At 44.3% G+C, this 27,168-nt stretch overlaps 1 protein-coding gene across 9 annotated transcripts in view; it reads right to left on the bottom strand.

Moving 5' to 3' along the window:
• The window catches only part of ANKRD29 (ankyrin repeat domain 29), a 53,457-nt gene that overhangs the window by 5,859 nt on the left and 20,430 nt on the right, over positions 1 to 27,168 (bottom strand). For 2 of the 9 annotated variants that reach the window (XM_057313182.1, XM_057313181.1), the window contains exons 3-9: positions 24,440 to 24,538; positions 20,610 to 20,708; positions 17,236 to 17,334; positions 14,250 to 14,348; positions 4,872 to 4,973; positions 3,216 to 3,311; positions 341 to 439 (exon numbers count right to left, since the gene is read on the bottom strand). In XM_057313182.1, coding sequence (XP_057169165.1) covers positions 341 to 439; positions 3,216 to 3,311; positions 4,872 to 4,973; positions 14,250 to 14,348; positions 17,236 to 17,334; positions 20,610 to 20,708; positions 24,440 to 24,538 — 693 coding nt within the window. The remainder of the gene's footprint in view (positions 1 to 340; positions 440 to 3,215; positions 3,312 to 4,871; positions 4,974 to 14,249; positions 14,349 to 17,235; positions 17,335 to 20,609; positions 20,709 to 24,439; positions 24,539 to 27,168) is intronic. The other 7 variants (XM_044382888.3, XM_026496101.4, XM_057313185.1 and 4 more) reach the window with 6 other exon arrangements.

Here is a 27,168-nt window from a genome sequence, read left to right as displayed (position 1 = left end):
AGATGCACTGCTCGTTCCCACCTACTGACAGCTTCGCACGCCCTCGCTGCGCCGAGATAGGAAGAGAGGGGCTGGGGCCAGCCTGAGCGACGAGACTCCTGCCAGAGCCTGGCTCTTCCTCGCAATCCCTTTCAAAGGCATGTGAGCATCTGATAGAGTCCTCAGGTACACAGCACACAGCAGGTGCTCAGTGTAAGTACCGCCAACGTCCTTTTACAGGTGAAACAAATCTGGCCCAGGGTGCACGGGACGGGTTATCTTGGCTTAGGTAGAAACTGCCTTTATCTCTTTTGCACAGGCGCCCAGAGGAGTTAAAAGATAGGGAGGGAAAGGCCGGTACCTTGTTTCTCAGGGCTGGGTCCGCCCCTGCTTCCAGGAGCAGCGCGACTGTTTTAATATTCCCACTGAGCACCGCCGCGTGGAGGGCCGATGTCCCATTCTAAGAGAAAACGACAGTGAGTGTCGGGAGTGGGCTCGCAGCCTTCGGCACCGAGCCCGGCTTTCATCGTAAACCAGCCTGAAGGAGGAGACTCAGGTCGGAGCTTTGCTCTCCCTCACAGTCCCTTTCCAAGGCCCCTCGGCATCTAATAGTGTCCTCGGGTCCACGGCGCACGGTCAGTACAAATACTGCCAAGGCCCTTCTGCAAGTGAAACAAGAGATCTGGCCCAGGGTGCACGTGACTTCACGATCAGTCCGTCGGTTTTAAATATATGAGAATTTGCTGCCGCAAAGGCAATAATGCTATGTCAAACATTTTGTTTTTTTCTTCAAGGACAACATATATAGTTTCCGTGCTTCCAGCCAGGCTGGAGAAATGGCTGGCAAGCCAATGGGCCGACCTGTCAGCCCAGCTACCTGCACTCCACTCCCTCAGGTGGGTGGGAGCCCCACTGTGGGGTTACAGGGTGAGCATGTGGGGTGAGGAAAACCCCAGGCCCTGAGCTGGAGCATTTTTTTTTTTTTAAAGAATGAATTTTTTTTTACCCCCAAATAAATCCAGTTTCTCTCCAGAGGTTTCTTTCTTTCTTTTTCTTTTTTTTTTTTAGATTTTATTTATTTATTTATTTATTTGACAGAGAGAGAGAGACAGCCAGCGAGAGAGGGAACACAAGCAGGGGGAGTGGGAGAGGAAGAAGCAGGCTCCCAGCGGAGGAGCCTGATGTGGGGCTCGATCCCAGGACTCTGGGATCACGCCCTGAGCCGAAGGCAGACGCTTAACGACTGAGCCACCCAGGCACCCCTGAGCTGGAGCATTTTTGAGCACAGAAGGGCCCGCTGGATGGGTTGCTGACATTTTAGGAAATGTACTGCAAATATTTATTGAACTAAGGAAGCATCTATGTGCAGCACGTAGCCAGATTCTGGGAGGGGAGAGCAAGAGACTATAACCAGCCTGATGTAAGAATGATGGGCCGTCACATGACATATGTTCCAGAAGGAGCGTATGTCTACAAAACCGTCTAAATACAAGCTTAGCTCCCACATTAGCTATTTACAATAATAATAATAAGCTATTTTCTTATTTTATAAAATGTAATGCCTGTAGAAAAATTCCAGCAAAGTAGCATTTTCCTTTCCAAAGCAGCACGTTTGCTTTTATAACATGTATGACAACTCACTTGTCTGATAACATTTCACCCATCTAAATCTTCACCAACTCGACAGCTTCATCTCTTCGCAACATGGCTGAGAATAAAGTACCAAGGTGAAAAAGAGCTCTTTGAAACGAGACTAGGTATTACAAAGTCCATTTCTGAAGCTCATTTCTTTTATTCATAGAATCCCCTTTCATCCACTATTCATTCTTACTTTACAAACAATGTTAATGAATGTAGCTTTCCGGCTTCCAAGCTCATGGAAGGTTAGAAGTCGCTCATTGGGACAGAGAGAAGGGCCAGCATTCTGACAACAGCAGTCCTGTATCAGCTGGTCACAAGAATAGAGCTTAAATATATTAAGATCAGATACAGACTGTCCAAAAAGGCTCTGGGATCATTCAAGGACAGGGTGACTTTTTATACATCAATAAAGCCTGAGGGCACATCCCCAAAAGTGCGAAGCCAATGTTCCAAGTTTAGAACAGGTTTCCTGTCCTCAATTTAAGAAAACAGTAGGGTATACTGGGGGTCTGCAAACTACAGCCTGTGGGCCAAATCTAGCCTGCGGCCTGTTTTTCTATGTCCTGGCAAACTAAGACTTGAAAAAATTAAAAGAACACTACTGTGTGAAAATATGAAATTCCAGAAATACAATGTCATAAATAGAGTGTTAGTGGCATGTAGCCATCCTTTGCCCTCCCCCACCCCCACCCCACCGTGGCTGCTTTCATGCTGCAGGAGCAGAGTTGAACAGTTCCAGCAGAGACTATATGGCCCACGAAGCCTAAAATATTTACTCCCTGGCCCTTTATTAAAAAAAAAAAATTGCCGGGGTGCCTGGGTGGCACAGCGGTTAAGCATCTGCCTTTGGCTCAGGGCGTGACCCCAGCGTTATGGGATCGAGCCCCACATCAGGCTCCTCTGCTATGAGCCTGCTTCTTCCTCTCCCACTCCCCCTGCTTGTGTTCCCTCTCTTGCTGGCTGTCTCTATCTCTGTCAAATAAATAAATAAATAAATCTTAAAAAAAAAAATTGCCACCCTCTGGTATATACCGTGATTTAGAAATAGCTTAGTCTCAAATGGTTAAAATTTAAAAGAGGCTTTTGGGGTTCTGTTTCCTGGCAGACCCAGCTCTCCAGAATGACATATTCTTTGAGGTGTCTGGATATGTGAGGCTTCTTTTCTTTCACCTAAGATAACAGTGTGGTTCTTTGCTGCAGATAATGAAGGGAAGAAACATAAGCACCTGTCCCCATGTTTCGTGGGACACAAATCATGTGTTTCATGAGTGGTGGAAGGTTTTAGTCGATTGATATATATATATGGATATAGATATAGATATCAAGGCAGTTTACTTTCCAAGTTAGCAATTTAATTACTACTATTTTTTCCCCCTTGGAAACCTAAGTAGCAACAGACTTTGGTTCCCTCTTCTTACCACCCCATTGCAACCAGTGCCCATGAATCTCCAACATTAAGAAATTGTAGGTAAGTTCTTTCAAGAACGCAACTAACCATGTGAATTACACTCGGCTTCTCCTGCAGTCCTCAGGTATGGGCTTCTGAATTTTTAGCCTCTCTTCTACAGATTGTAAAATTTCTGTTTAAGTCTTACCTTCAAAATGCCAAGGGTGGGTGAGAATTTCAGCAACTCTTCGATAACATCGTTATACCCTTTGTTGGCTGCTTTGAGTAATGCTGTCGTACCATCCTTAACAGAGAGGCAAAGAAAAGTTGACTATTAACATATGTGTGTGTTGGCTAAGAACTAGATGTTAGTTGAGAACCAGGAATATGCTTGTCAGAACAGGTGAAAGGAGTAAACCAAAGTACGAGCGGGCCATGTCTCCTAATCTAGGGGCCTTTTAGAGCATATTCAGTTCTCCATGAAAGAATGCTAGACAAAATATGTGACTTACTGTCTTAGAACCCTGCCATTTGGGAATTCACATGGTCCCAGTCCCTTAGAACACTGGGTAAGGGGCGAGGGGAGTATTAAGAATATATTTTAGGACATAGATGGACCAAAGAGTCATTGCAGTTTGTGACTTAGTGGATATTAATGTTAAACTATTTTTAATGATTTAAATAATTACTGAACTGTATTTACTGTTTTAAATTTTGAATGTGCCTTTCTTTTTGCTTTGTCTTATACACAGCCTTGCTCTAGTGTGCCCCATGTATCTGTCTGTGGGGGCTGGGGTGGGTCGATGGGGAGTAGGAAGGGGATCGATTGAAATCTGTTAAAAAGAAATGCAGAGACAAGTTCAAGAATTTATATTCAGCCTCTGTCATCACTTTTTGGCCTGGGAAGAGATTTTCCAAATTCCTTTTTTCCCCCTGCTTTTACGTATCAATTGCTGTGTTTGGAGTATTCAGCTCACAGAGTTCTTTAGTAAAGGAAATATCCCAGCCTCGTCTGAAGGTTTAGCTGGAATCAGGAAGAAAGAAAATAAGATTACAGGGTTTTTCTTTTCTGGTTTCAGAGATGTGGGAAGAAGAGATAGAGTGGGAGAGAGGACAGTGGAGTAGGCAGGAATGTGTCTTTACCCCTTTCTGGGCTCGGACTTGGAGAAGGGAGGCGGGTCACATAGCAAGGGTAATACTAAGGGAAAAAGGCCAGACACTGTAAAAACCAAACCAAAACCAAAAAAGTGAATGACATTGTGTGGTCAGGCAGCAGGGTCTCCCCAAGCTGCCCTTAGTTCCTATGGGCCGCAGGGCCTGCTGTGGGGCCCATCGAGGCACATTTCGGTGACATTAGCATTGCTAGGTGGAGGCCAATGGGGGATGTGGTGCAGGGGTCTGCAGCGAGGGAAACCGGGTGAGGCGGAGCCCCAGGAGCACTACCGGACCCCATAACACAGAGGCTGCGTGCCACCTGCATCGCGGTCCAGGGCCAGCGGGAGGCGCAGCGCCAGGCGTAGGACACCCTGGAGGACAGCCCGACGCCCCGGCTCCTACCTCCCGCATCCTCCCGGGTTCATCCAGGAGTCAGCACAGGTGGAGCAGGATCTCCGAGGATTAAACATTTTATCCCTGGGGGGACTGGGCAGCACTTGCTAAGTTTCAGCTGACGCGGACATTTACTTTGTTTTTCTGCTGAAGAGCCAGTGGAGGGTGGGCGAAAACCCAGGGGAATTACAGACCAAATAAAGGCGCGTTTTCTCCGCACATCCAGGCCGGGCTGAATTTTGGAGCTTCGGTGCACGCACTACCCCCCCCCCCAACCCCGCCGCGCCCACGGGCCGCAGCTGTAGCTCAGACTCACGTTGCGGGCGGCGTCCCGCTCGGCTCCGCGCAGCAGCATGACCCTCACCACCTCGCTGTGGCCCATCTGCGACGCGATCCACAGCGGCGCCGTCCCGTCCTGCTGGCGAGAGGACACGCTTGCTCACACCAGGCCATCCAGCAGCCGCCGAGCAGCAAGGTAGCACCCACAAACAGCGCCCCCCCCCCCCCCACGACACATGAGGACGGGGATTTTAACCCATTTACACAGACGGGCATCTGGCAGTGCCTGGAACACCTGCGTGATTGCCAATACTCGGGTTTGGGCTTATAATACAGCCATTTTATGACACGATCTTTTAGCCCGCAGTGTGGTGCAGGACTTCACGCAACACGGAGTGGGAAAGCAGTTGAGTTCCTCACCAAGGCAGAACCAAATTTGACAAAGCCAGGGTGGAGAGGCCAGCATGTATTTATTTCCCCCAGATTCCATCAGTTTGTTTGCTTTACTGGTAGATTCACACAACACACCCTGCTTAGTGGGGGCCCTCGTTCCTGCAGGAGGAGGGCAGTTTCCTTGGAGGTGATGTGTGAGGGTCAGAGAACGAAAGACATTTCTCCCACTCTTCTATTCTGGTGTCTAGAATCCCCCACAGCCATGTCATTTTTAGGGACTTTAGTTTTACCCAGGATGTGATATGGTTTCTTCTGGGAGGGGATGCACACTAGCGAGTTATAGCAGGGCGACATTTTTGGTAATATTTCCTGTGTATTGTTCCCCCAAAAGAGCCTGTTTAAGTGAGTCCTACACCAGGAAGCGGAGGGGTGTTGCTCCAGCGAAGAAAAGGTGAAACATCCAAGGGAGGGAGAAGGATTTGATAGGAGGGTGGTTCCTGCCAGACGGAAAGGAAAACAAAACCCTTCTAGTGCTGGAAGGAAGCTCTAGAGAGGGCGTGGGGGAGCTGGAGGTCAGAGACGCGAGTGTCCATGTTTTCCTCCTGGCTTGAATCTGGGTTAGGTAAGCACCCAGATAAATTATGGTGAATTTCAGATGGAAAAGGATTTTCTCCTGTTCTTGGGATGAAACCCAGGAAAACTGCAGGCCTCTTAGAGAAGCCCTGCTCCTGGCTGGTGCCTGAGAGAGATAATAGAAATGGGTGAGGGAGTCTGGGCCAATGGGCCAAAGACATCCCCCAGTACCCCTGGTCCTCATCAACGAGACATCTGTGCACCCGGGAGTCCTGGCCTGCCTGTGGGAAATTGGAAGTGCTGGGTAAAGAGTGGCCCGGAGTCAGCCTGGGGCTGGGAAGATAAGGCCAGAGAAGGTCATGATTTCACGATGACAGGTCAACAAGGTACCAGTTCAGGATACTTATAGACAGGAAAGGCTGGACAAACCAGCACAAGGACCAGACATGAGTGTCCCCACCCCACCTTAATGCCAGGGTGATAGTCTGACCTCTGAGGACTTAGGCCACTTTGGAAAGAAGGGCAATGAGGAAGGTGGAGGAACCATAACCCACTAAACTTGGGCTCTGAGGTAATGACAGTAATATGGCCCCATGGGAGTGTTTTGGTCAGATAAGACTGAATTACTCATCAGTGGGAATGGGGGCTGAAGAGCAAGATGATTCAGTTAGAGAACATAAAGCTTCATTTTCTGCTGTAGTATATAATTTCAACTCCAGTCTACTAGCCACAGCAGACACAGGATTCTCGCCCATTGCTGTCCCAGCAAAGGGACAGAGGACAAAGAGGCCTGAGTGGGGTGGTGGGGGATGGCAAATCAGGAGCCTAGAAGGATCTGGGGGTGCTGCGGGGTGGTAGGAGGACAGTGGCACCCCTGTGTCTTGGGAGAGATGGGGAAGAGGTGCTGAATGAAACAAGATGGAAGAAGGACAAATACTTAGAGCCCTTAATGCTTTTACAAGGGCTCCTTGGGAATATTCTTGAATCTGAAGATGATTTCTTATTAGCAACAGAATTAATACCCTCCTTTGTACTTTCCTTTACAAAGCATGTCTACATTCATTACTTAATTTGTTTCTCCCAATTTAGAATCATTCATTCCTTCATTCACTCAACCAACCAATAATTATTAAGTATCTTCTAAGTCTCTGGCAGAATACTAAAGAAGACATGGTCTCTGGCCTCAACGGAACCCAGTCTAGTGGAGAAGACACATGGAAATTTCAGGATGATTACAGTGCTTTAATAAAGTATGGACAAAAGTGCCCAAGATGAACCAGGAGAGGGGCCTGCTTACTGTGGGGCAGTTATGGGGATCAATTGATATCTGAGCTAGGCCTTAAAGGAGGACTAGGATTTGCTGGGGGTGGGGGGAGCACATTCCATGTAGAAGGAAGAGCATTTACAGTCACAGGGGCTTGGACAGGCGTGGTTGGTTCGGGCAGTGTCGGAAATCCAGCGGACTGTGGCCCGAGGGATATGCGCTGGAATGGGGGCGGGGTGGAGGGGGCAGGAGAGGGGAGTGGGGTGCTGGAAGCTCTTGTCCCTCCTTACCTGCTCTGGGCTCACTTGTTCTTTGTCACTATGTCCACCAGAGGGCAGGCAAGGAAAGGCAGCCAGCGCAAAGAGGCCAGCTGGTGGCTTGTTCAAGGTGCCTTCTAAGGGCTTGCTTGTTAGTAAAATGATTTTGATACTAACATGTGGAAAAATGTTGAGAGGTGGTATATTGGGAACAAATATTAATAGGATCAGTTCATAACAGTAATGCTAACACTGAACTTTTATCACTTTAATTGCAATAGTCACGGTAGGTGGAAAAAGAAGGCACCACCTCCGGGTTATGTGACCTTAGCCAAATCACCCTGCGCCTCTGTTCTCGTCTGCGAAAATGTTAGCCTCTCAGAGATACACATGGAAACGTGTAGGAAGGTGCTGAGCACAGGACTGGCTAGCGTGGGCTTAGAAAATACGGTATCTGAATCTGCATATTTATCCTGAAAAACAATAAGCACCTTAATTTGTACTTTTGTTTATAAAACATTCCATGTGCTTTTTTTGATTTCCCCAGTTTTCCTGTGAGATAACTGATGGAACAGGTAGGAATGATTGGTAAAATGAGATTTGCAGTTAAACCCAGGAAGTTGAATGTGAGTTGGAGCATTATTGTCAAATCAAAGTATTTATTAGTTGATGATCTAGTTTGTGGAGAGAGGTCTTCCCCTTCTTCTGTACACCTCAGTTCCTGGTTTCTCTTATTTTTTCCTACTACTATAATGGTCAGAGTCTTCATTATAAAGATGACTTCACAATGAAAATGATAGAAATTAAGTCAACTTGGCTCCTTTTTGTTGAGTTTTGAGAGAACTGGAGTTGGAAAAACATTTAAAAATTCATATGTTTTTGAATACTTCCTGACAAAAATACACAGTTTTAAAATTTGTTAAAACAAATAAATTACAGTGAAATAAATCACAGGAAGTTGGGACCTCTCTGGCACCTTTTTAAGAAAAGGAAAGAGGACACTTAGCTTGAAGAACAGGATATTCACGGGGTTATGACAGCTGTCATTTACTGTTTGTGTGCAAACCAAGCAGAAAAGGATTTAGACCGATTTTGCATACCAAGTGGCACAAAGAGGGCTGATGGGTAAAAGCTACGTGAGACTTTGGCTCGGTGTAAGACAGCAGTGGTGAGGGCTGGTTAAAGACTCAATAGTAGTAATGAGCTCCCCACGCCTGGAGGGGTTCAGCAGTGGCTGATTACCACTCAGCAGGAGTGTTAGAGGATTCATGTACCTGATAGATGGTTACACAGGTGATGTGTATGGCTCCTTCTGACTGGGTTATCCCCTCCTTCCAGCTGAGATAATGTTTTCAAGTATCCTCTAATACATTTTTACAGATAGATCACAGCATGAGATGAAGCATATGACATGATTTGTATTAGAAAGTAAATGTTGGATCATTTTAGCTAGCGTCCTAAAGATGATTTAGAAAATGCATTAAAACCATTTTATTCCATGGGAATGAATATATTTAGTGGCACTAGCTTTTTGCTTCTGCTGCTTCTGGTCCTCACACTTAAGCTACTTCCATCTATAGGCTCAAGCCAAACAGAAAGTCTTGGGGACCAATTAATTCTAAGTTGGAGGCCCAAGAAATCTAAGGAATCTCATTGGTAGCAGAGGGGGTTCAATACCAAGACAACTTTGCTACCAGCCCTACCCTGACCTGGAGCCCAGTTCTCATTACTGGGTCCCTGCCTGGTGTCTCCAGGCCAGATAACAGATCTGTAAAAGATGATACCAGATGCCTGCACTGCCCAGCCTGACCCCATTCTCCCCATCCACAGGTGCTCAGATCAAGGACGGACAGTCCAACCAGTTCACTGTGGCCTGGTGTGCAGAGCTTAGTGGCAACTATGACATCACTATCCCAAGAGTTTGGTAGTCTGACTTATGAACTTAGGGACTACATACAAGATGAGTAGGGAGAGGATGCTAGAAAAAAAAGGAGCAGGAAGGGGCACCTGGGTGGCTCAGTCATTAAGCATCTGCCTTCGGCTCAGGGTGTGATCCCAGAGTCCTGGGATTGAGCCCCACATCGGGCTCCCTGCTCCGCTGGGAGCCTGCTTCTTCCTCTCCCACTCCCCCCTGCTTGTGTTCCCTCTCTCACTGGTTGTCTCTCTCTCTGTCAAATAAAAAATTAAAATCTTAAAAAAAAAAGGAGTAGGAAGAGAGAAAGAAAGGCAAGAGGGGACTTTGAGATGACAGAGACTACATGGCTCATAAGAGAAAGAGTGCAACCCTGATTTCTGATGGGTTTCTCTTCCAATGGGGCCTAGATGAAATAGAAATCATAATAGCAAAGGCACCATAATTATCCTTGTTTAACAGATGAAAAAACACTGGACTAAATCAAAATAAATAGCTTCTACATGGCAAAGGAAATAATCGACAAAACTAAAAGACATCCTACAAAATGGGAGAAGATATTTGCAAATAGAATATCTAATAAAGAGTTAGTATTCAAAATATATAAAGAAGTGATACAACGCAACACCCAAAAAACAAATAATCCAGTTAAAAAATGGGAAAAGACATGAACAGACATTTCTCCAAAGAAGGCCTACAGATGGCCAACAGACACATGAAAACATGGCTCAACATCACTCATCATCAGGGAAATGAAAATCAAAGCCACAATGAGATACCACCTCACACCTGTCAGAATGGCTAAAATCAACAACACAAGAAACAACAGGTATTGGTAAGGATGTGGAAAAAAAGGAAATCTCTTACACTGCTGGTGGGAATGCAAACTGGTGCAGCCAAGGTGGAAAACAGTATAGAGGTTCCTTAAAAAATTAAAAATAGAATTACTATATAATCCAGTAATTCCACTACTGAATACCCCAAAAATATGAAAACACTAATTTGAAAAGATATATGCACCTCTATATTTATTGCAGCATTACCTATTATAAGCAAAATATGGAAGTAATTGAAGTGTTCATCGACAGAAGAATGGATAAAGATATACACACACGTATACACACACACACAATGGAATCTTGACATTCGCAACAACAGGGATGGACCTATAGGGTTAAGTGCAATCAATCAGTCAGAGAAAGACAAATACCGTATGATTTCATTCATGTATGGAATTTAAGAAACAAAACAAATGAGCAAAGGATAAAAAAGGAGAGAAAGACAAGCTAAGAAACAGACTGTTAATTATAGAGAACACACTGATGGTTACCAGAGTGGGTTGGGGGGAGATGAGTGATACAGGTGAAGGGATTAAGAGTATACTTATCATGATGAGTACTGAGCAATATATAGAACTGTGAATCACTATATTATATACCTGAAACTAATATAACACTGTATGTTAACTGTATTGGAATTAAAATAATAATAAGAGAAAGCCAAAAGAAACCCCTGAAATTCAGGGAATGTAAATGACTTGCTCAAGGTCATGCAATTAACAAGCAAAATGGACTATGTTTCATTCCTTAAGTATCCATATCCCCATAATTCACAAGCTACTCTCCACCCAGAGACGTGGATGTGGTTCCTTAGCTGGCCCTTACAGTCTTCCTGGGACTGGTGTCCTGGCCATGAGCTCGGGCCCTACATCTGAGCTGTGTTCTGGTTTGCAGCCACTGATCACTATGTCTTCAGCCTTCCAGGCCTCACTGGAGCTCTGCTCAAACCATGGGGTATCTTCTGGAGTGAATATACCTTTTCAGAGTGCCTACCATGGGCAGAGGGCATGCAAGCAAGTGGGGCCTCCCTGTTGCTGTCTGCTTCCACCCCCAAGCTCTCAGGACACTGTGGCAATCCGTTAGCCCTACTTTCTCCCATTGCCCACCACTGGGTTTGCCCCTCCAAGCTTGCAACCTGGGAGGACCATCACTATCCCAGCATCTCTGCATACAAGTGCAAACCAAGGCTAACGAAGACACTTTAGAAGATGACCTTTCTGTCAGGCTTCAAAGAGATCCTGATTAGCACACTGAAAGGACAAGTTAGAGATGAGTGATGACAGGCCAGACTCAGCCGTGGGTAAACACTCAGACCCTTGCCCCTCTATGACAGTACTGTTTAATAAGGTGGATGAGGTGTGTCGGGACAAGTATATATCAAAGCATTTTGTTGACAGAAAAACAGACTAAATAGCCATCTTAGCTGGTGATTAAAAAGGCTTGACGTGTTATCAACTCTACCTGCCGTGGTCACATGGAAAGGACTGAAGATGAGTTTTTAGCTTGACTATAGAGTACAATGATCTCGGTGACTCTTGACCTCTTCAGGACAAACTAGGAGGAAATATTTTTCACGTTTCAAATCAAGATCTTAGTCTTTCCGAAGTCTGCCTATGGCTTTGCGATTCTGATTCCTTCTCACAAAACCCTAGAAAGGTTTTCAGTTAGTTCACCCACGATAGGGTTACAAGGAAAAGCCATTCCTACTAGTGGTCAGATTCCCCGCAGCTCAGGTCAAATGTCGGCTGAATCATTTCAGGGCAACTCCATTAACATGCTGTCACAGGGCACCATAAAATGTCAGGACCCCGGAGAATGGCAAGGGCAAAAATCATAAATCAGATCTATCTAAAAACATTAAGAAATGAAATTGGGCAAACATCCTTGTCTTTATTTTATAAATTCAAGACTTTTCTGACAGGGACTCCATGCGTCAGCTGAGATGTCAGAATACAACCCTGGTTTCCAAATGCCCTGCCAATGTCATAGTCTACCATGCATAGGCCATTTTAATGGAAACCTTTAATTATGCTATTTTTTTTTAACCTCCTCATAACTTGTGACAAAGTCAGCCGGGACTACTATCACTTTTGCCATATTTATGACCCTGCTTGTTTTCTAGGAAGGGAATTAAATATGTGGAGTTTACTTTTTTTTTTTTTTTTTGCCGAGTTTACAGTTTCAAAGAAGACAGAATTTGGGCTAGTCTGACCTGGCTAGACAACCTTTCATTATCAGCTCACGGCAGGTAATAAAAACATTATGGCTTTAAGGTACAGTGGGGTTAATATCCCCTATAAAAAGGAAAAATCTATTGCTTTTTTTCCTCCAAAGCTATTCTTATTTTATTAAACACCCTTTCCCTCAATAGCAACCTTTTCAGAGCTGGACTCATAATTCCAAACAATTGCATTAGAAGCAAGTTTTTGCAGGGCATGTCACTTGCTCTTTGATCCGAGGAAGGGGTCCTCCCACGGCCGGACTAGGTCATTTTTGACCAGGTCATCCTCACCGTGAGGAATGAAAACAGCCATGGGGGTGTGGCCACCATGGTGCTGTTAGCTCACTCTTTAATTTCTTGGCTTCAGTGTCATCTTATGACTCAACTTGGGTTCGAGTGGCCACGATCCATGCACTGTTTGAAATATAATCTCTTATATCAACTTATTTTTTTAATGAATAGTACCTTAGGCATATGGTTAATGCAATTAATTTTACAAACAGATTTGTCCAAGTGCCAGAGATTATTTCAGAAAGATGTACAGAGAAGCCTGATAATCTTGACAGTCTTTCATTTCTAAATTCACAGTGGTACCCTCAATAATGGCCTCCGAATTAAACTTCCGCAATCTAAAAATGACCAGCTCTGTTTATTAACTTCCAGCAAAGTGAAGCGTCTGATTCAGAATCAAGCAACACCTTCAAAATAAGAAGGACCAACAAGAAAATATTCAACTGCAATCAGCAAATATCAACACTGGCAGGTATGGAAGTGCAACTTTTTCTAAAAGCTTCCTTTCCCATGAGTATTCCTGGGGCCATCTAAATCTAAGACTATCTTTAAATTCTAACAACTTAATGTCACATTCATAGCAGTATCTGGCATATGTTAAGTGCTTAAGAAATACTGAGTATTGAATAAAACAGTTATTAAAAAGGGGGAGCTTGAAGCGATTGTCAGAATCATCCTGTCCAGCCTCCTAATTTTCAGAGGAAGGAAGAGAAGTCCAGAGAGGTTGATTCACTTGTTCCAAACCACACAGCTAGCTACTGGCAGAGCTGGATCTAGAACTCAGGATTCCTGACCTCAAACCTACTTTGCCCAAGGCCCTTTCTCTTCTTAGGTTCCTATGCACTTGGACTTCCTAAAGACAAGAAGCCTGGGTTCAAGAGCTCAGACCAACCTTCCCTATGTGAACATGCAGGCATATGTTACATTACATATCAGGTTACCTTAAAGTGGGAATCTGCCTGGGTGTCACTGGGAAGAAATCAACTTGACATTCCCTTTAAGTATTGTTACTTTAATCTGAAATGTTTTGTTAAAAACAAATTAATTAGTGCAGAAATCATTCCTGTATAAGAGAAGCTAATTATAATGTCTTAGATTTGGATGGTTCTTTACTATTCATAAAGTGTGACCTACATTACCTGGTAGTTCTGTTCCTTTAAGTATCAATTGATTTGCTAGATGTTAGCTTGCTGTTGGTAAAATTAAGTCTCAATAGCGTTATAATTGTGAGAGATGAAGGTGTGGAAGCTACTAAGGATTCCCAGTGGGCTGAGGGGCTCGTCTTCGGCGTGGTGGAAGGAGAAGCAGAGGGACGGGACAGGGGCAAGGCTACCTGACTCACCTCTATTTACCTATGTCCCAGGCTAGCCCACTCTCATGACCTCAGTGCAGCCATAACTTATTTGAACAGGACGTGGCTGAGTACGTGCTTGACCTCAGACACCAAACACCTAAGTTTCAAAAACAGTAAATGGTGAGGTCAGCCTGATATCACAGGCTTGCAGGAGAGCCCAAAGCAAAGGACAGGAGAAACCCTAATCCACGATTAACTTCGTCACCGAGGCAAAAGCACTGACAGACACCCAGAGTTGACCAGTTATCTCAGGAGCTGCTGCAGGACAGCAGGCCCTCCCTGCGCCGCCGCTCTGCGCACGTGGACATTACCTGCCTTGGCTGGTTGACTCTTGCTCCTGAAGACAGCAACAATCGAATCACATCCAAGTAACCACCTTGGGCAGCCAGGAAGAGGGCAGTGGCTCCATCCTGAGATGTCAAAATGAAAGGGTTCAAATCAGCTTTCAGGTTTATTTTTAAAGAAATCCAATTAAAAATACGTCCATTTAATACAACTTTTCATTTCTGCCCCCCACTTTGTTTTCATATTCATGGTTAGTGTTTTATCCTTTGAAGAATAGTTCTAAAATATCACAGTAAGTCAGGTGGAAAGGTGATGTTTCAAATAGTCTTATAAGGTTAAGTTATAACAAACGTAATGACTGTTCACTCTACACAACAGTCATCACGGAGCTTATGATCCAGCCACTTGACAGCAGCACCCAGGCTGTCCAAATAGCCCGTCATCATTCTTCTCTCGTCTGCACATACTTCTCGTTAGCTGCCGTCTGCTTTCGTTGTGGGATCTTGGGGTTATCCCCTCTTCAATTAGTTTAACAAACACATGCATTTAATACAGTTTTCCGCTTAGTGTTAGTTTAAAAACAAACACAGAATAAAGTCTATTAATGAAAAACAGCAAACAAGTCCCCCAAACCTGTTTGGCATGTTTTTATGAATCAGAAACAAAAGTGTCCTTTTCATTAGATCTTTCCTACCCTCTTCTTTTTCTTGCTCCTTTATCCACATTCCCCCCAACACACCGTTTTTCCAAGCTTTGAAACAAAAGATGCTTCTAGAAAACTGCCCTGGTGAGACTATCCATGAACTTGCTCCCTGACAGCAGTCGACAGCAACAACACCTATGAACAACAAAGCAGTCCTGCAGAAAAGCTCAAAGCAAGCGCTTGCTTCCAGTTTTCTTTAGTGTTTTTTTCTTTCTTTTTTTTTTTTTTTTTCTGTTTAACTGAGTGTCTATGTCTTCTGGGTATTTCTTTCTTAAAGACATGTCACCGGTAGTGGCAGCAAACACAGCACTCAGCTCAGAGCAAGCATCCCCCCAGATGCTCACTTCACCTAGACGGCATTCACAGAGCGCGCTGAGCTTCGTTACTTTTGGACCGCAGTGGAAAACACCTCGCTAACCCAGTTAATTACCACCCCTCCCATCAGGAATGTTAACCACAAGTTAAAATACAAAACGCTTTTCCCTTCAAGTCCAACCAGGTGGACGGTGCTGGATTTCTGGTGGGTGTCAGCTGAGCTGCCAGACTCCTCTTAAGGCAATCATTAAAAAATTACTCAGCTTGTATAGATCTTTAAGCAGATGTGTGATAAGGGGATGAAATGTTCAGCTGCTCCTTACTGTGCTGCCACAGAAAATCCACCGTGCTCTTAGCAGTCATTAACTCTTGGAAATTTTCTAAAACGGATATCTAAGCATTGCTGTTTTTACTGTGCACGACACATTTCTGTTCCTAGAAGCTTTCGGGAGTCATTGACTGGGGGTCCTCCCTGTTTTAATTGTTTTTAGTGGAAACATTTATATTTGGACTGTTTGAATGAGGGTAAATGTCTTAACATGGAAGTTTCAGTGCATGAAATTTCTTGAGTCACTTCATAACAGAGAGGAATTTAGTACAGGAATGGGCTGTCCCCAAACTCTGCATTTCTAAGATTATGTGCCACCCGGGGTGAGCCTTTTGGCTGGAATGCTATCTAACAGTACAAATATGCCAGTCAATTTGGATTGCTGACATTATTGGTAACGGGATGAAAATCACAACTTACTTTCCTTTTCCAAAGACTCGGGCTCTTCCTGTTCAACCGCCCACACACACACACACACACACACACACACACACACACACTCATTCATGCTCTCAGATATACTTCATTATATGCAGCCAAAGAAATAGCCAAAGCTATAGACCCGTGTCCTTAGACTTGGCCACCATCAGAACCATCTGTTGCCCAGTGGTGCCCTCAGAGATTCCGGCTTAGTCTAGGACGGGCCTGTAAGCTTTTTTTTTTTTTTTTTTTTTTTTCCAGTTCCCTGCGTGATTCTAACGGAAGCCAGAGAGCTGAGAATCAGTCCTTCAGACCTGCATCGAGTAATTCAGTCATTCAAATGTGAAAGCCAAGGGTTCAAAGTTGTTATAGATTTTGAAGTGCAAAAGGGTGATGTTAGTTGCTAGGTACCTCAAAGAGGTCTCTGATGTGGCAGTCAATCATGTAAACTCAGGAAAGGGTGCTGAAATGTTGAAGTTCACACGGACACATCTCACTACGTGTCTATGAAGGTACAGTGCCGTAGCGCTAAATGTCTGGTGGCAGGATAGCCTAAAATACGATTCCTACGTAACTGGCAGTAGGAATTCTTCCACTCTCATGATGAGACTCTATCAAGTCAATTCATCTTCTCGTGCTTTATTTTTTTTTGCAGTCCAAAACCAGAATAATGTTTGCCATAAATCCTGTGGAATGACGGTGATAATTAAGAGAGCCTTTGGGCAATGTGCTAATTGTCAATTAGCTGCCACAGACCCACACTTGCAGTAGATGACTCTTGAAGGCCAAGGGCGTGCATGTACTTCACGGTTCACCCCCCCCAACTCACTTCTCTTCCAAATAACCTGATTTCTCCTTCATTTGTGCTCTTCCTCCTGGATAGCTCTGCAACAGGAGCATTATCTTGCTCTTCAGCAAGTCCATATGCTGGGCTTGTTATCTTATGGGTAAGTACGTGTCACATGATTTTTGAAGATCCTAACTGCATACATTGTATGAACTACCGCATATGTATAAGAGACTTAAAAAGGTAGAAGAAAGATGGGTAAACAAGATTATGTGTTTTTTCCATAGAAAAAGGTTATCTGGTTAACTCTTTTTCTTTGATGTCTCAGATTAAAGTCCTACTGTTCATTAAAATATGTTTGAAGTTGGCATTTCCGGCATCTGAATTTAGACTGCAGTGCTATGTGTGAGGAGGGGATAGGCAAGGGTCCACCTAACGTCCCCTTGAAAACACACTCACGTAAAGTTGGTCGTGGATATTGGCTCCATGCTTCAGCAGCGTCTCCACCACCTGCATGTGCCCGTACTGACTGGCGGCCAACAGGGCCGTGCCCCCGTCCTGCAAAGTGTCAACACATTAGAAAGGGTGCAGGCACATATTTACCTCCCAGAGGGAGAGCTTTCGAAAACACTTTCCCTATAGATAACAACAAACTCACTGTTCCTTTTTCATCTCTTTCTCTTTATGTTCATGACAGTGTTCCTCCTAATGACAACATGTTGTACACGTGGGTGACTTGCTTGGGATACGTACAGTTACTGGACTATGTTATGATGCCTAATTCCCCATGTCAAATGCAGAATCATCTATCTGCATTGCAATAAAGGAAACGAAGAATAGAAAGCCTGTACCAGTCAGTTCTGTCTTGGCTCTACCCGAATAGTCTCCTGTCTTCTGTCTAGAGACCTGCTTGACAAATGTTGGCTCCTCCTTGTGGTTCCCCCCAGCTGTGGGCCTCTGAGATTAAGGTAATTAGTGGAGTGACCATCTGGGGCCATTGTCTTCAAGGGACAAGGTGTGCATCCATTAAGAGTGGACAGCTGCAGCACATGGCGGGAGCCTCTCACCGTCCTACTTAGCATTTTCCTTTGAACATGTGCCAGTTTGTCTGGATCTTTTTTTAAAATGTCGGCCCTAGAATGAATTGGAGCCCGGAAAACTAGACGTGGTCTGATGGGGAATGGGACATTCCTTTGTTCCATCTACCCTCTTTACCTTGACAGCCTAAATTAGAAGTAGCTTTTATGTCGACCACATCACACTACTGACTCACTGAGTCTGTGGTCAACTGAAACCCTTGATGGTTTTTCTCAGGTGCTGCAGCCAAGGCATTATCCTTCCCCATCTACAGCTGGGGAGCTGTTTGTTTGGCTCTGTGAACTGGTATGTGGACCTCTGCACTAATTGCAGATAATGCAAGAACATGTCATCTGGTTCTGAAATACAAATCGTAACTTTAAGATAGTCTGGTTTCTAAATTTAGGGCATAGAGTGTTTATCCAAAATGCCTGTCCTCTGACTCCCACCCTCACAGGGTCTGATTCTGGTGAGGCCCAGAGACAGGCTTTCTTGACCTCACTCATCATAGTCACATGAGGAGACTGTGGCGTGAAGGTGGCAGGTGGGTCTCACTTAGAGAAATGCTGTCATAAGAGCTCCTTTGTTTACAGGCTGTTGGGGGGGGGCGGGCACTTGAGCTGTGATTTGAAGGGTGGAGAACGGAGGACAGAGACTGGGGGGCTGAGGCTGGTGGTGGGGGTAGGTGTGGGTGGGTGTGTGGACGACAAAAATTGCAATAGCAGCAACAAGCACGAACATTTCCAACTTCATTCTGTCGATTTTTCTCTTTGCCTAATGAGGTAAGAGAATGGATAAAATACGGTGATTGTCATAGAAGAGCTGGTACCTTTTATTTTTATTGTTTTATTTATTTTTTAAGTAGGCTCCATACCCAGTGTGGAGCCCAATGTGGGGCTTGAACTCATGACACTGAGATCATGACCTGAGCCGACGTCCAGAGTCAGACACCTAATTGACTGAGCCACCCAGGTGCCCCTGTACCATTTACTTATTTATTCACTTTTAAAGATTTTATTTATTTGAGAGACAGAGAGAGAGAGAACAAGCAGGGGGAGCAGCAGGCAGAGGGATAAGCAGACTCCCCACTGAGCAGGGAGCCTGATGTGGGACTCGATCCCAGGACCCTGAGATCTGGACACAAGCTGAAGGCAGATGCTTTACCAACTGAGCCACCCAGGTGCCTCTGTACCTTTTATTTTTAAAAACACATTTTGGGGGCTATAGCTTTAATAGCGATGAGAACAACTGTTGTAACAGGCAGTTTTGATGACAGGATCATGTGAAAACTCAGCGCCTCTCGACGCTCTCTTCTTCCCATGGAAAGTTCTTGGACACCTGCGGTTGACCTAACGGAAACATTTGGAATTGCACTCTGGGCCCCATGTTCCATGGATTTCTGGGACAGCGCGCACTGGCGCATGAACAAAGGCTTTATTTATTTATTTATTTATTTATTTTGAACAAAGGCTTTAAGCCAGCCTTTGTTAACCAAGAAGACTGAAGCAGCCACGTGGGTGCACAGTCATTCTTAAAGAGTTGAGACTTGCATTTGTAGAACTTTACTTTCTATTTTTAGTTGTATTACTTTTATAATGAAAATTAAAATGATAATTAATATAAACATATACACACATATATTTCGGGCTGTTGTATATTATATTCGGCATGTTTGGAGGCATGTGCACCGTCCAATGGCAGGTCCAGAACAGACTGATCGTATCTGAGATCATAATCTACGTAATAGTTAGCATCTCAACAGGAATAAAGAACCCACTGGAAACTCCCCTGATAGCAAAGTATTGCACACAATGGATTAAGAAAGCCTAAAAGATTCTGAGTAAGGCAAATTTCCAGGAATTTTTTGGTTATGATGAGGCCGGAAATAAGGTGACAATTCCAAAAATGTTAAAGCACTTCAAATTGTCCTACTATAAACCATTATGTAAAATGATATTGTGAACACCAAATTGATCTTTCTGCAACCTCAGTTTTCTTATCCGTGTGTTGAACACGAAGAATCAATGACTTCTTTAAAGGAAGAACCACATTTCTTTGCCCAACTATATAAACTGTAATCATGTATGACATATTTTAGTGAAGATATCTCAGAAAGTAAACTACCTGTCATATCATCCTCCTTAGAAATAGCTCAGATTCACTAGGAGTGGCTTAAATACTTTGACGGTTTCTATCAGAGCACTGGGATTAACCCTGAAGTAAAAAAAAAGCCCCTGAAAACAGGGAGTTATAAAGCACTTGCTTTATAACTGGTGGTATGCATCCTGATGACAAAATTTAGTGTCCCAAAGTAGAAAGCTACCAGTGCAAGACAGACCCTAAATAATTCCCCAGAAGATTATGAGCCCAGAGTGAAAATGTCATGTTTTGAATTGATTCCCTAGGACTACCTCTGAGCCATTATAAGTAACTTTGTGAAACCCACCTTCTTAGGCTTGAAAATCTTATAAAAAGAGTGGGGCACCTGGGTGGCTCCATCAATTAAGCATCTACCTTTGGTTCAGGTCATGATCTCAGGGTCCTGGGATCAAGCCCCATGTCAGGCTCCCTGCTCAGTGGGGAGTCTGCTTCTTCCTCTGCCCCTCCCCTTGCTTGTGTTCTCTCTCTCTCAAATAAATAAATAAATAAAATCTTAAAAAAAAAAGAAGCACAAATTCGTACTATGGATGGAGAGACATGAATACTCATGATGGCTAAAATTCTTACAGGCTATGAAATCTAGAAAGTTTTCTTACTTTAGTCCTAAATTCAGTGGATGCTCCAAATTCAAAGAGAAATCTCACGACGTCATTATGTCCTTGCTGGGCAGCAAAGAACAGGGCAGTGGTACCTGACTAGGAGAGAACAAGCAGCTGGTTTGAAGGCATTTAGTTACATAGCATTTGATTTATGTATTTACAGACAAAACAAAACCATATCCTTGTACCTAAGCCTTCTAACCTAGGATGGAGCTACATTTGAACTGATTGTATTCTTTGCGCAGAAAAGTGAGAATATGAAAGGAGAACTTTATTGTTGGTATAGTGGGATGAGTGGTGGACCCAAAAGATACATCCCTGTCCTAATTTCTGGAACCTGTGAATATTACATTCCGTGGCATATGAAGTGATTAAGTTAAGGATTTTGAGAAGAGGCACTTATCCTGACTTATCCTGGTGGGTCCTAAATCCAGTGACAACTGTCTTTAGAACAGTGAAGTAGACACATTTGACACAGAGGAGAGGAAGAGTCCATGTGGCCACAGAGGCGGACATTAGGGGGATGAGGCCATAAGTCAAGGAGTGCCCGCGGCTACCAGAAGCTGGAACAGGTAAAGAATGGGTTCTCCCCTAGGGCCTCCAGAGGGACACACCTTGACTTTTCTGGCCTCCAGAATCCTAAAAGTATGCATTTTTGTTCTTTAAAGCCACCTAGTTGGTGGTAATTTGCTACAGCGGCCACAGGGAACTAACTACCATGCTTGGTAACATGGGCATTCATTCATACAGGGAAGAGTTCCGGTAGAGTTCTGGTTACAAAGTTAAGCATCCCAGAGTAGAAAGCTACCAGCCCAAGAAAGAATCTAAGTAATTCACTCAAACGTACTCAAAAGATTTCTCAAAAGAGGGCATAGGAACAAGAAACAGCCTGGTTCCAAATTTTAAGCTGATCAGTGATACTTGGAGATACAAGTGTTAGCATCCTCTCTTCCTGGCCTTTTTTACAAGGTTACTCAAAGATTGGTAGACGAATCATTGTGATAGGAGCAAATTCATCATACTGCTTTTGTGGGCAATATGTATTTTTCATATAAAGGTGCTCTTCACTCCAGTGCTTTGAGCAGGGATGAAGCTAACATTACACCTTCCCAGGCACAGTGAGGAGGAACACCTCCTTCCACGGCCCACCCGGAAGCGTTGAAGGGGTAGGTTCTCACCCAGGTGGGAGAAGCCAGGACAGCAGGCCCTCGGGATTACTGATGACTCTGAAGCTTGTTCTTAAGTGTGCACAAGTGTATGCATGTGTGTATGCTGTCTCACACACACAGGGAACAATGAGCCCCACCACTGTGACAGAACACAAGCCAATATCTTCCCAGTCATGACCTTCTATCTCAGGCTGTGCCCCCAACCAGACGCCGCCCCAAGGAGGCACAGGTAATGTGACCATTCCCAGAGCCTTTCTGCCTGCCACGCAGGAGAGATTTTCTCCTTGGTTCCCACAGAAACAAGTCGGAAGCATCCTCTCATTGCTTTCCTATGGTGGAGGACACTGAGTTCCAGAAACCTGAAGATGTTATCAGGTCTGGATGAAGAAACTTGGCTAGCACAGGAAAACTCTCTTCTTAATAGACATTATATTTTAGAAACTACCAGAGATAATTTTTAGAAATTGTTTCTTCACTGAGAAAAAGGATTTTTCACTAAGATTTTGTATTAATTAAAAAATCATATCTCCAGCAGTTTGAGTCCGTTTTGGAACATACAGCTACCATTAATCATTGTGCACATGAATGCAGCAAGCTGTAGACGATGGAGCCAGACTTCAGTCTGGAATGTGAATAAAGGTCTGAAATGCACGTGCTTTCCTATCGTAACCCAGGGCTTCATGACAACTGCACATGCGGCTCCCATCCCTGAGGGTTTTAGCTAACATGGCTGGTTCTTTAGAGCAGTGGTCTCTCTGGATCATTAGCTTCCTATTCTAGCAAGCTCTGTGTACCTAAATAGCCATCCAAAGAAAACAATGACAGGTACTTTTTCAGGAAACAAGTATTTCGATATGGATTAAATGGAAAAATGGATTACGAATGAACCCGGGTAGAAGCCGGTAGAAGCTGTATGAGTAACTTCCATAGCACTGCTAGGTACTCTCTGATCGCAAAACAGATGAGGTGAAGCTGGGGCCTCTCTTTGGCAGCTCTATCACCAGAGGCTGGCGTGGCCTCGGGAAATTCAGGGGACCACTGGGAACTCACAAAGCATCATTCTTTGAGCCACAAGGTTACCTCTAAATTGGGCCCACTTGGGTAAGTCCTCGAGGGCCATTTTGTTCAATGCACAATCGTTTTCATATCCAAGAATATTAGTTGGGCAATTGGAACCAACCAGATAAACATAAAACCATAAAAACCATACAATGGCTGGAAAGCAAACAAATGTTTCTGTTCTCTCAGCTTTTCACAGTTGTTCTGAAGATATTTTTGTGTGTGTTGAACTTGCCTTCAGGATACAGTTTCTTGAGTAAGCAGATCTGAATCATATTGTTTTTATTAGAGAAAAATCTGTCTATTCTTTAAAGTTATAATAAACCAAGACTGTGAAGCATAAAGGAAAAACAAAAAGATCAGGGTAATTTCAAACCATAATTCTAAATAGGCCCAAACATTTTCCTCCCAGAAGGAAATTAGCTGTTGACGTGAAAACTGGCCCAAAACAATGTTCCAGTGTTGTGAAAATTGCTCAGAAGAATCTGTGAGGCTGGATTTGCTGTAGAAAGTATGGCTCCTCTTAAGAGATCAGGCTTGCTGGTCCAGGGCTATGGAGAACCAGACTCCAGATTCTATGCATCAAGTGTCACTCTTCCATGGTCCACAGCCAAGGTGACACCCAGAGGGGTGAGGGGAGGGAATTTAGATGCCCCACAGAATATCTAGGCCTCACACCTGGGGTGTCTTAGTTTGCTCCACTCAGAGGTAGCAGTCCAGCCTGGAAGATGGGGTGTACTGATTGATGAAAGTTTGGTTGATGACTCATCTTTTCTGAAACAACTATAGGGCAGGCCCTCAAATAAGACTGGATCAAGGAAAATCAAGTGCTGCGGTTTGGTTTGGAGCTTGCCCCAGGATGCCTATCTTAAGTCTGAGTTAGTGTGGACTTGAGAGGTCAGATTCACTTTAGGGATGACCTGGAGGCCCTAGATCAGCTTGGAAATAAATGGATCCCCCTCAGATCTGACTCCCAAAGTATGTTAGAAGGCCCAGCCTCCCACCACTCTTCTACACTGGACCAAGAATGGATCCTCTAGCTAGACTGAACTCCCAAGATGGCCTTTGAATGAAGCGTGGGGACAGGCTCTCATTTTAGTTCAAGGTTCACCACATGGCCTTTTGGGGAGAGCTTATTTAATATGTGGCCCGTCAGAGAAGCCCTTTGAAATCATGGTTTGATGAGGATGGCTGAGAGAGTCTATCAAGTGAGCCTCCTTAAGAACTGGTTGGCGACCCAATCCTTCTAAAAATACAATGATCTCTATGAAAATCCTGTAACTTCTAGAGCACCTCATCCCAAGGGAAGAAGACAGACCTGATTTAAGCTCGGGAGGGAATGTATGAGTGCTGAGCGAATGTGGTTAGAGGTTTGCTTGCCTCAGACTACGTGCTTGAGAACATTCATCCAACTCAAGTACAACCAATGGTCCATTCCTGGGCCTTATTTTGGGCACAGTAAAGTCTGCAACCTGGGCTTTAATGCCATGTAGGGAAAAAAGCAATGAGTACTCTTGTCTTCCTTACCAATTCACCACTGTAAAAATTTCGAGTCTCTGTCACCTGGGTCATTCACATTCAAGCGTAAACCTGACCTACCTCCCTCTGGAGGTTGATGTCTGCTCCCTGCAGAACCAGTTCCCTCACACAGTCTATGTGACCGGCATAGGAGGCGACCATGAGGAGCGTGGTGCCATGCTAGATGGAGGACAGACAGATAAGGGTTAGGCCATCGTGTGTCAGAGAGGGTCCTGGAAAAGAGACCGAAGACATGTCAGATCCACTCGAGACACGTCCAAGTGCAAAATTTCCCACAGTAGTGTCTCATGAATAACCTTATAACCAGAGTAGGCAGGGAAAAAGCGAAGCGACAAATTACTGAGGGTGGAATTTTCAATTTAAAAACTCACTTAATCCCATTACCTTCATAAATGCAGTCCAAGTGAACCATAATGTTAAGGCAGAAGGGATGTAATGGTCTCATTTTATGATTCATATTAAACGATTCCTGAGCCCAAACACTGTTATTCATGTAAAAGATGGGTTAAGTGGTACCTGTTGGTTTTCTGAGTTTAGAAGTCTTTATCTTAAAACTGATTCAGGTAAAGATGCAAGATACCTCAGTGAAATGGGAGACCATAGTATAAAGGAGCTCTGGGGTTCAAGTCTGCCTCTGTCATCAATCCACAGTGTCACCTGGGGGCAGGTTGCTTATAATTCCTTTAATTCACAGTTGTTTTTGAGGGCTTGGAATTGTGATCTTGACCAGTGCTTCTGCATAAGCAGCAACCTGCCTTTCTGGGGTGGACGAGAGAGAGACGGATGGTTCTGCACAGGAGGAAGGCCTGCTAGGTATAGGGTGATAAGTGAGTCTTACAAGCCTCGTTTTAATTTCATCGGTGGGATTTTGTAGGAAGGCAGTAGAGTTGAGGGGTCACTGACACCATGATCTTGGGCTAGTTATGAAACCTTTCCAAGGCTCTCGCTCCTCATCTGCAAAATAGGGAATAATAAAAGCATCTGCTGGATTAAATTAAATGGGTAAACGAGATGAAGCAGGCAATGTGCTTAGCACAGTAATGTCAGATGTTAATTCACTAAGTGTTAGATATTGAAATATTATACTTCAGTAAACGTTAGGTTATCATCTGGCTTTTGTTGATTTCTGTGACTCTCAATACTAATTTTAGGAAAGTCTTGTTTGCTATGTATGAAAAGTACAGGTAGAATTTCAAAAAAACCACAACACTAATGGCTTCATAGAAGTGTTCTATGGTATTTTCTCTACTTCCATGTGACTGTATTTGGTATTTGAATGTTAGACATTCGTGTAGGCTGTACCATCCATTATTAAGTTGAACACCTTCCTCTGTATTTTCCAGGATTAGAATGGCATGTGAAAGTTGTTATTACTAACTTCCTCCTGAATGCGAACAATTTTTGTTTAGATTGCAGATAGAAGAATCTTTGATTTAAAACCAATCTGGAAGATTGCTGGGAAGACAGCGAAGTAGGAGGGCACTAAGCTCACTTTGTCTGACAGATACGATGGGAGTATCAATAGATACACAATGGGAGTTACAACAGATCACACTCACATCAGTGTAAATAACCCAGAAAATGACCTGCCGACTGGAAGAACAAACTCCACAACTAAAGGTAGAGAAGAGGTCACACTGAAGAGGGTAGGAAGGGCAGAGATGCAGTGGGGAGGTGAACGGACCACTGCTGTATGCAGGTGGGGAGGGAGCTGTGGGGAAGGGAGGGAAACAGATTATTACACCAGGGAGCCTGCAGGGGGGAAGATGAATCCCCATAACATTTGGCTCTGAAAACTAGAGGAAGCAAATTTCATGAGTTCTTATAACCAACAGGGCTTGAGCCTGGAATTTTATTTTTATTTATTTTTTAAGATTTTTTTTTTTAAAGATTTTATTTATTTGACAGAGAGAGACAGCCAGAGAGACAGGGAACACAAGCAGGGGGAGTGGGAGAGGAAGAAGCAGGCTCCTAGCGGAGGAGCCTGATATGGGACTCGATCCCAGAACGCTGGGATCACGCCCTGAGCCGAAGGCAGACGCTTAACGACTGCGTCACCCAGGCGCCCCAAGATTTTTATTTTTTAAGATTTTTATTTTAAAATTTTATTATTATTATTTTTTAGGGAGAGAGAGCATGTGTGTGTGGGGGGGGTGGGGGAGGAGGAGCAGAGGGAGAGGGAGAGAGAGGCATCTGGGTGGCTCAGTCAGTAAAGTGTCTGCCTTCAGCTCAGGTCATGATCTCAGGGTCCTGGGACCGAGCCCTGCATTGGGATTCCTGCTCAGCGGGGAGTCTGCTTCTCCCTCTTATGACCCTGAAGTCATGACCTGAGCTGAAATCAAGAGCTGGATGGTTAACTGACTGAGCCACTAGGGCGCCCCTAAGGTTTTGATTTTAAGTAATCTCTACACCCAGCATGGGGCTCAAACTCACAACACTGAGATCGAGTTACATGCTCTACTGACTGACCCAGCCAGGTGCCCCTGGAATTTTAAAAATGAGTGGCTCAGCTCTGGGAGACGATGGAGGGTAAGAGGAAACTAAGTCCTCACTCTTAAAGAGACAGCTCTACAAACAGCGCACAGAGATATGGCATAGAAGCAGTTTTAAAAATGCCTGGGGTATATGGGAGGGAGATTTGTTTACTAGTCTCAGAGATGTGCTGGAGGAGCAGGGATCTTTGGAAGACTTCTCTAAGAACAAAGGAGCTGGAAGGCACCATTTCCTTACCCTGCCCCCCCAGCAAAAACACACGACCACCTGCAGGAACCCACGCACCATGGATATTC

Source organism: Ursus arctos, unplaced genomic scaffold, assembly GCF_023065955.2.
Source record: "Ursus arctos isolate Adak ecotype North America unplaced genomic scaffold, UrsArc2.0 scaffold_17, whole genome shotgun sequence".
Classification (NCBI taxonomy): domain Eukaryota; kingdom Metazoa; phylum Chordata; class Mammalia; order Carnivora; family Ursidae; genus Ursus; species Ursus arctos.
The sequence above is the reverse complement of the archived record's forward strand: the minus strand, read 5'-3'. Positions and strand labels throughout refer to the sequence as shown.